The sequence below is a fragment of the Cynoglossus semilaevis genome, chromosome 5 (genome assembly GCF_000523025.1).
Source record: "Cynoglossus semilaevis isolate Cse_v1.0 chromosome 5, Cse_v1.0, whole genome shotgun sequence".
In the NCBI taxonomy this organism is placed as follows: Eukaryota; Metazoa; Chordata; class Actinopteri; order Pleuronectiformes; family Cynoglossidae; genus Cynoglossus; species Cynoglossus semilaevis.
The window spans coordinates 6784701-6794115 of NC_024311.1; the positions used below are offsets into that span (position 1 = coordinate 6784701).

Genomic DNA, 9415 nt, shown 5'->3' on the forward strand with positions numbered 1-9415 from the left:
AAGAGTGTGTGTTCTCAGAAATCTGGCCCCCCAGCAGGCTGTCCTCTGGGAGCAGGGTCTCTGACCACAGCCGACACACACCGTCCTCGCAGGACGTCAGCATCACATTGCACACAGAACCCCTGGAAAAACAAGGTTCATGTTTAAAACATCCAGTTTCTTCTCATATGAAATAACCCCCACGACCTCCCTCACCCCTACAAAAAAGTAGGAAGTACGGTGTTCTTACTTGGTCATGTACTTGCTGGTCTTCCTCCACGACATACCAGTGACGGAGCGAGGATGAGCCAGGTAAACAAATGAGAAGTGAACACTAGGGGGCTTTTTATCATAGGGGTCCTGGACAACGACGGCCGAACGCCAGGCCGTGGTCGGGTACCACACTTTGAGTAAACAGTCATCCTGTGAAGGTTGATGAACAAATGCTGTTACCACAGGTGGTGCAGCTGTTGAGAAACTTTTTAACCAAAGTTCCAGTGATGTCGTACCTTTCCCACTGTCGCAAAATACTCGCCGTCAGGAGACCACTTAGCGATGTGGACAGACGAAGCGGTTCTGGAGGAACAGAAACACAAACAACTGTAGTAGCAGCAGCTGTTGTCCTGCTGTTGTCCTCCGTGTAATGACTTTCCTGGACACGTGTCATCAGATGACAATTACACAGCGAGTATCAAATGTCGGGTCGTAAACACAGGCTTCAGCACGGGCTCCAACAACAACAATGACGCACACAGCCTTTCAATGAAGCAGTGGTTCCCAAAGTGGGGGACGCGGAGTTACCGCAGTGACACTGAGTCGATCAAATTATTATAATTCGTAATTTTGATGACGTTCAGTGGAGTTTTGAAGCAATAGCTGTGAATGTGTCGATGGGGGGGGGGGGGGGGGGAAAAAAGGGGGGAAACCGATGGAAACCACTGCATTAGGGACTGTGTGTGTAGCCTCCAGTTGTTTTACATAGAATAGAACAGAACAGAACAGCCATTATTGCCCTGGTCTTGTATTAACACCCTCTCCTCAACACAACTGAACAGCAGTAAACTATTAATAACACAATGAAATGAGAAGACAGAAACACAAAAAATACATTAATTCATGAAAAATAAAGAAACAATAAAAACTAAATAAACACAGTCCTTCTTTGGTTCCTTCCTGTGGTTCGTGGCCCTGTACTTCCTGTCAGAGGTCATGGGTTAAAAAAGATGAAAATTCATGATCTTTTAAAGAGTGGTTTCACATGTTCCAGTAGGAAAGCGGTAACAGAATGAACTGAAATTTTAAAACTCCCCTGACGTCACCAGCACGTTTCTAATTCATCTGCGAGAATGATTTTTTAAATTTTTTTAGCTTTCACTTCCTTTTAAATCCAAAACTCCACTGTGTTTTGCTTTGACAACCTACTTGCACTGCCAGACACAGTTCCAGTCACTGAGGACAGGGTGGGGCTTCTCCTCAGCGGCCTGCCCATCCTCCTCCTCCAGCAGGGCATCTGCCAGCGGAGGAGCCCAGAGCTGGAGCCTCTCCGTGGCTGCTAGGATACGGTTCCCTGAGGACACACAAGCACCACCTCAGTCCTCTCCATCTGCCACTGAGAAGATAAAGTAGGCCGCACGCACACACCTACATAACACACTACATTTCATACAAACTCAGAGGGGAGGTGTGGGGGGCTAGGGGGCGCTGCAGCTAAGTGTGAACTCTACTCATTAAACCGGTCAGTGGTGTTAAGACACAGAAAGCTCAGCTGTACCTTGAGGGTCCCAGGCCAGGTTGTAGGTGATGGCATCCAGGAAGAACTGCCCTGTCTTTTGCCACTGATAGTTAAGCTGCTGTTAGTGACAGAAGAGCGACACAAACCATGCAATGTTAATGACGCACATGTGGGACGTTCAGACGCCGCCTGGTGGTCGGCAGCGCGTCCAAAGTGCAGCGCTCATTCTCACCTTGTGCCGTGTGTTTAGTTTGGTGGAGAGGGGTTCAAAGATGCAGACTGTGTTTCCGTAGGACGCAGCGATCTGCAAAAAAAACAACAAGTTGAACAGGAGCAGCAGGCTGTGGCTGAACACCAGAAGAAGAAGAAGAAATAAAGTGTTTGTAGGTGTGAGGAGTGGGAATGCACTCACCCTGCCATAAAGTGTTTGTAGGTGTGAGGAGTGAGGAGTGGGAATGCACTCACCCTGCCAAGCTGGTGGGAGCACTCCACACAGCCCACCTGTATGTTCCCATTCTGAGCTCCAGGGATGATCTGCACACAGTCAAAATCACTGGCCAAGATCACCACGTCACAGCCGGAGCCGTACGCCTGGAAACACAAACACGTTCAAATGGAATTATAGGAATTTAGTCATATATAATATATCACATGTATATATGTTTCTATTTATGTGTGTGCATATACAGTATGTGTACATATGGTATATGTATGTATATATATGTATATGTATATATACATATATATACATACACACGTGTGTGCAGTTTTGTGCTGTGATAGTGAAACTGGCTAAGAGGAACACAGTGACAGATTCACTTCTCCACTCATTAAATCCAAACACGATCATGTGACCAGGCTCCGAGTCACGTCAGCTGAGGTTGAACATTGTCACGTCTGATCATGTTTGTTTAGCTGTATCAACACAAACAGTGAACGTGAGTGGATCTAAGGCTTGGTCACCTGACACACCTGGACAACATGACGCTTCAGGACAGTGTTATCAGTCAGAGGACAACGGCAGCACTGTCCTGGTCTCTGCAGCAGGACTGCAGTCTGGGCAGCCACTGGACACAGGCTACATAACAGTCAGAAAACCCTGATCTGCTCCTCTCTGGTTGCTGTCAATAATTGATACAGCAGACCAGCGCTGCTCCTGCAGAACAAACCGTTTGGATGTTTCCTGCCTTGACCTTTTAAAAAACCAACTGCAGCAGTTACTGTGTCGTAACAACTGAAGTCCACGCTGTGGTTTCCTCCTGTGTGTGTGTCTTTCAGGGGGAGTCATTTTGTTTTTGGTCCACAGTAATACGACGGCCCGTCGTGTTTCATTTCGCTGCGACAGTGAAAGCACCTGAAAATAACGTTCTTGTAAATCGTAGATGAAACGACCCGGCCACTTTCATCAGTGCTTGTAAATCTTATACATAACCGGTGTTTTGGTCAAAGCCACCTCAGTCTGAACATTGTCATCGTGTCACATGTGGTCCAACTATTGCACAACGGAACATGACTTCTGACTTCTGTGCCGGAGCAGGGTGATTCATCACAAATATAAATAAACACAAATACTGGACGAAACAACAGATAGTTGAAAGAGTTGGTCAACAGATAGAACGAGATGTCAAAGTGTCATCCAACCCCAGCTCCCCCGATGTCTGGCTTTCTTCAATTCCTGACTGTACATCAGCATTGTGTTCAATTAAACAGGCCTATGGTTCACAGTGAATAAACTTTGAGTGAACCGTCAACTGACACAGACAGGCATATGTGGTTCCTCTGGGAATCAAAACCCGGACTAAACCTCTACTGGTTCACATTGTGAACATACCCATAGGGGGAGTGCAGCTGGTGTGACTGTAACTGCCTCGGACATTGTAGCCATCAGACACAGAAAGAAACACCAGGCACAGAAACCGATGCCCTGTGGCAGCCTTCAAGACCGGCCTCAGCCAGTCAGAGGCTGTTGATCTGATATGACCCAGCAATGTAGTGGGCACCTGAGGTAATCTACCAGCTAGCACACTCGTGTTTGTATTCCCATTAAATGATGTAATGGGCATAAAGATATTATAATGACATAATGATAAAAGTGTATTTTTAAAGACCTGTTCTCATCCATCTCTGCAGGAGGAGACACTGACCTGGACCTGAACCATCAGACCAGGCTGTACACTGATGAATTCTGCAGTGTTGTTGTTTTAAAGCAGAGACAGATGGTGAAGGTTTGTCTGTTCAGTTTTAACTGCTTCTGTTCTCTTTAAAGACTTTTATCAGCGCAAAATAAAACAAAATAACATTAAAAAAAAATTCAGAGTTAAACTCTAGGAATGGTCAAATATGTGGTTGTCAGGACAAGTCTGACTTCCTGTTTCCTCTGCTTCAGCAGTTTGACTACAGTGTGAGCCTCTCTCTATGGGGCAAAAGCCAACTTAACCCCAGCACACACACAAGCATAAACACAGACAAACAAATTGCCATCATAACTGTTAGAGGTGTGAGAAACTATTGGTACGCCGATAAATTATCAAGGAATATTAAATCGTTTTTTAATGCAAGACTAAGACACAACATGGAAGTCAAAGAGAAGGAGGTTAATTTCATGTCCTGACAGAGTACTAGTACTTTCAGGAAGGGTAGAGTTTGTTTACTATGTTAAAATGTGACAGAGTATCAGGAGAGGAAGTCAGCAGTGGCAGAAAAGTATGTGAGGGCGGCACAGAAGACAATGACGGTTGTAAAGACAGAAAGAGAGAGACAGATGAGTTCAGACTGTCACTGTAGTACTACTATCCTGAATGATATTCACAGGTGGACTCTAATCTGTGGTGATCACAGAAAGCTGGTCTTCTTCTGATTAGGTCTGTGAGAACAATCAATGCATGTAAGAGTACATGTTATCTTTAATGGGACCTGACACAATCAAGAAGTTAGTCGATGAAGGTCAATCTGAAGTCCAGAAAAGAACATTTCTGGACGCACAGGAGGAAAACTGCTGCTGCCAGAAGTGGATTGAAAAAGGGCTAATGAAGCAGATGAGGGTCAAAGATCTAGTTTTTGATTCGTCAGATATGGTTATTGTCTTATTACTGCTGTATCATCTCAATGCAGAGGGGAACAAGAACTGGTGCAGACCACAAAGAACGGAACCTGACAAGTATATATAAAAGTGACTGAGTGACCTTATTGCTGTGAGGCAACAGCACTAACCGCTGGTTCACCATGTGGTCTGGATTTACCAGGAAATATCACGTTACATGTCGGACTAACGCTGACTGGGACATTATCTCCTTATATGGCTCTTTACGTCACGCCTGGCGCATCTGATGCTGGGATGACAGGAGGCTAATAATCCAAGAGGATTTAACGCTAATTTGCAGCGATCTAAAATCTCAAAAACCACAGTGGGATTCACAATATGACGCCCCCATTTATTCTCCCCCTAAAAGCCCTTGTTTGCAGTCAGATGCCGTATGTGCTGAAAAATGTCACCGAAACGTGTGGCCCTTCGCAAATATCCCACAGTATTGTTGTAACTGCGCAAAGGGATTCCCTTGCAGTAATTCGGAGTAGCTAAAGGTCATTTGGGTAGCTAGCGTTAATATAACCTGATACAACGATACGGTAAAAGACAGATGAGATGAACACTTAGCCCCGGTGACTGGTTCGGTAATGTCTGACTGCCACTGGGAGTGAAGCCAGGCTTTAAATAAGACACTGGCTGTCAGTGGACCTTCGGTGCGGCAGTAGGGTTAGCACGTTAGCCCTTTAGCCTTTACTGTTCACAGCCAATGGAGCGTTAGCTCGACTAGCTAGGTTTCTGCTAACTGTCCAGCTAGTCAAGCGCTAGCTCCAATTTCAGTCACCGGAGATAAATAACACCAAAATACAGCCTCTCACCGTGAAGGAAATGTCGTTGACGCTCCCCACTGAGTAGCAGCAGTCTCCGGGGTTCACAGCTCCCGTCAGCACCTGATGCAGATGCATGTTTCTTCTTATGTCAGCAGCAAAGGGTTGTGTTGGTTATTTATTTATGTATTTTAATTATTTATAACGAGTCCACCCTGTCGGTTTCTTCGTCTAGCATGGACCCGGGATTCCATCAGTAAAGCTGCTAGCGTCGTCCTCGGCCCCTCGGCGGTGACGAACGAACTCCTCGGTGAACGGGAGGCTGTTGCTGCTCCTGAGCCGTGCCGTGCCGTGCTGTGCTGCTCTCACCTGTCCGTGCTGCTCCTGAGCCGTGCCGTGCTGTGCTGCTCTCACCTGGTCCTGTCATTGATTCAATCATGTAAAACTAGACGCCCGCCGCCTCTGGCTGTCAGCACCATCCTCTGGATGAATCGTGGGAGCGGAGGCAGCAGGAGGATCTCTGCGGCGAGCCCAGCTGAGATGCGCGTCCACGACGTTTTCCAAGGCACGACAGAATGGTTATAGATCCATGTCATCTAGAATTTGCATCAGATCGAAAAAAACTCACGCAAAATTACAAAACGAGGAGATGAGAACGAACAGCAGTGAAGTGATACTGGTAACCGTGAATACTGTAACGTAACAAAAATACTATAATAATAATAATAAATTAATAATAATAATAATAATACAGATAAACCCAAATGAAAAGTCCTTTATTCTGTTAATGTAGACTTAATATATCTTTCTCGTTGCCCTTCATCAGATATACAGTACAATGCAAATATTCAAGGTGGGTGTACTGTGTACATACAGTATATTCATATACTTGAGTGGTTTTTGCAACATGTAGAAAAGCAGAGGATGATCATCAACAGCCTGTAACTGCAGCTTGACCTTCATGACCTTTGTTACTAAACATGTTTGTTACCAAACATCTTGAGTCACGGACCAAAGGTAGCCAAAGACAGGTTTGATACACACACAGGTGACAAACACCCAATAATGATCATTATCATGGCGTCGCCACCGTCCTGTACTGACGTCCACTGACTCTGGCCTCCCACAGACAGAGGGTGAAGTGTGACCTTCTTCAGTCCATGTTCCATGGGTGAAGTGTTAGTGTGACCTTCTTCAGTCCATGTTCCACTCTGGTTTACAGGGTTTAATAAAGAACACACACACACACACGCCCCCCACCCCACACCCAGGACAGGAAATTGTGAGGCAGTCGCCTGGAGAGAATGTGACACAGACACATAAACAGTACCAGTGGAGATGAACTGCACGAGTCAGACTTCACACTGAGGTAAACAGTCCAATAATAAACAAATAAACAGGTCATTCAACAAACCATATAAAGATAAATATCATCAAATTATTTATTAGAAAAGTCAATTTAAACCACTCTTATTATTCTGAACCCTAATCCAAAAATAAAATAATTCCAGCATTTGGATCAGTCACAGCAGGTGAAACTCTCTTACATCCATGGAGTCTTTCTGTTCCAGCAATACATTTAAAAACAAGCATTCCTTGTCATATTTACAAATGTTGATTTTTCACAATCAATCGTGATTAATTGTGAACAATCTTCCTGTCACACACTGAGAACAAGAAGAACGTTCATATATATATTCAATGTCCACAGAAATACAAGTATACGAAGAATCGGGAGGCGACCCCCCCCCCCCCCCCGCACACACGGGCGCGCGCGCACACGAACTCTCAAGGGCCTCGTTGGCGCAGTAGGCAGCGCGTCAGTCTCATAATTTGAAGGTCGTGAGTTCGAGCCTCACACGGGGCAGCAATTTTTTCCCTCAGCGATCTGGTCACGGTGTTTGTGATCAATCGATTATTTCACTGACTTTTACCCCAAACCTGTGGAATTCTGATTTAACAACTTATATATTTACTGCAAAATACTGTCTTCATCCGTCTGTGTCACAGTGACAGGCAGAATAATTCAATATTATTCCACTAGGTGGCAGCCGGTAGCTACACAAATGAGAAACAGACAGAGGCTCAGAGCTGTTAAAGATTTTCATCAATTCAATTTTTTTCAAATATCATATTGAAATACAGAAAAAAAAACACGTACTTTTGTGGTATTTGGTCAATAAAATACATGTTATCCTCATCCCTTCTGTTTGCTCGGTGTGTTTACACTGATGACTGTGTGTATTAGCTAAGATACACACTCTGTAAATACCTTTATTAGCTCCAATTACCCGGTGTCATCTCTCTAATCTGTTCTGTTAGTAACACCTGAGTTAGGCTCACGAATTCATGAATGAAACGGAACGATGCAAATGGATTGCTGGAGAATCACATATAGCCGCAAGAGGGTGCTGTGTTCACCTGAGGCCTGGATCAGCCTGTGGTGCAGGAGGAAATCATTGCACCCCGAGGTGGCGCTGCCTCTTACCTCCGCTGTCAACCACGCAAACAAACCTTTTATTGTAGCAGAGCAGAAAAACACATATGGTTGAAATATTATTTTATTCTGATTTATGTAAAACTAACTCCAATAAATAAACAAACACACACACGCTGCAGCCTACACCGTTGCTAAGTCCTCAGGAAAGACATTAGTTCCCACTGCTGTGAGTGTGAGTGTGTGTTGGGTCATTGCACTTTAAAAGGACCTTGAGTTTGGTGAAGTTAAAGACGTCTCGTTATCAGGTTTTTATCTCAGGTGACGCAGGAAGAGACGATAAAAATGACCAGAGCTGGATCAATGAGTTAACTGACCAATGAGTTAACTGACCAATGAGTTAACTGACCGTGAGTTAACTGACCGTGAGTTAACTGACTGTGAGTTAACTGACATAAAGACACACAGTCATGTTTCACATTATGTTTCTCTATAACTTCACAATTAATCAAATCAATTTAATTAAAAAAATCCCTAGTAAAAGTAAAATGTTCAAAAATATTTTGATAATGTATTTATATCTAGAACCCAATACCAACTACCAAATATAAGACTTCTATTTTTCAATATTATTATATTAGTTTCCACTCTGGAGTTCTACATTTACAACACTGGAGGGCAGTAGAGAACAACAAATGTGTGTAGTAGCGTCTTGGTGAAGTGTTGAATTTTAAACTGTAGACAATAACAACATTTATGACATTAATATTCAGTTTGTTTCCTTTGTATGGAGATTCACCACAGCTGTGTGTGTGTCGGTGTGTGTGTGTGTGTGTTTTGTTTGTTTGTCACGTCCTCCTTGTGGACACTGAACATCACAGTTATTATGCTCTGCTGTGTTTCTCAGTCTCTGGTGTGTGGACCAGGGGACTGGTACCACCATCTGTCAGAGAAGTTCTGGTCCTGGATCAGGTCTGTCATCCTTCAGCAGAGAGCAGCATCTGTCTGTGGATCGGTTCTACTGTCCCAGGGTTCCTGCTGTAACCACCCCATGACAACAGTACTGTTCTTCTCTGCACCACATCACAACATCCTGTGTGCTGTAGTACTGACTGGAGTACATACTCTCTGCCTAAGGCAGCAGGCCCAATGTATTATTCAAATACAGGTACTGGACCCGATACTGTATCAATACTGTATCAATACTGTATTACTGCGACCATCTGTGCACCAGTCCACTGCACATATTGTCCTACTGCAGTTCAGTGTCTCCACTGGTGTGAACGCTCTGCTCACTTTCTGGTCAGATGGCTGCGTTAACTACGAAGACAGTTTTACATGGATTTAAATTTCACAGGTACAGAGCAGTGAAGTAGAACCAGTGACTGGACTGACTGGACTGACTGGACCGACTGGAC

General features: G+C 44.4%; 1 protein-coding gene and 1 non-coding gene across 2 annotated transcripts in view; one reads left to right on the forward strand and one right to left on the reverse strand.

Moving 5' to 3' along the window:
• The window catches only part of dmxl2 (Dmx-like 2), a 27460-nt gene extending 21257 nt beyond the window's left edge, over positions 1-6203 (reverse strand). The window contains exons 1-8 of the mRNA XM_008310174.2: positions 5975-6203; positions 5612-5929; positions 2177-2302; positions 1944-2015; positions 1751-1829; positions 1402-1546; positions 489-555; positions 230-402 (exon numbers count right to left, since the gene is read on the reverse strand). Coding sequence (XP_008308396.1) covers positions 230-402; positions 489-555; positions 1402-1546; positions 1751-1829; positions 1944-2015; positions 2177-2302; positions 5612-5698 — 749 coding nt within the window. The 5' untranslated portion in view covers positions 5699-5929; positions 5975-6203. The remainder of the gene's footprint in view (positions 1-229; positions 403-488; positions 556-1401; positions 1547-1750; positions 1830-1943; positions 2016-2176; positions 2303-5611; positions 5930-5974) is intronic.
• Positions 6204-7354: 1151 nt separating this feature from the next.
• trnam-cau (transfer RNA methionine (anticodon CAU)) lies at positions 7355-7427 on the forward strand. The gene has a single exon. It is a non-coding gene; the product is annotated as a tRNA-Met (tRNA).
• The last annotated feature ends 1988 nt before the right edge of the window (positions 7428-9415 follow it).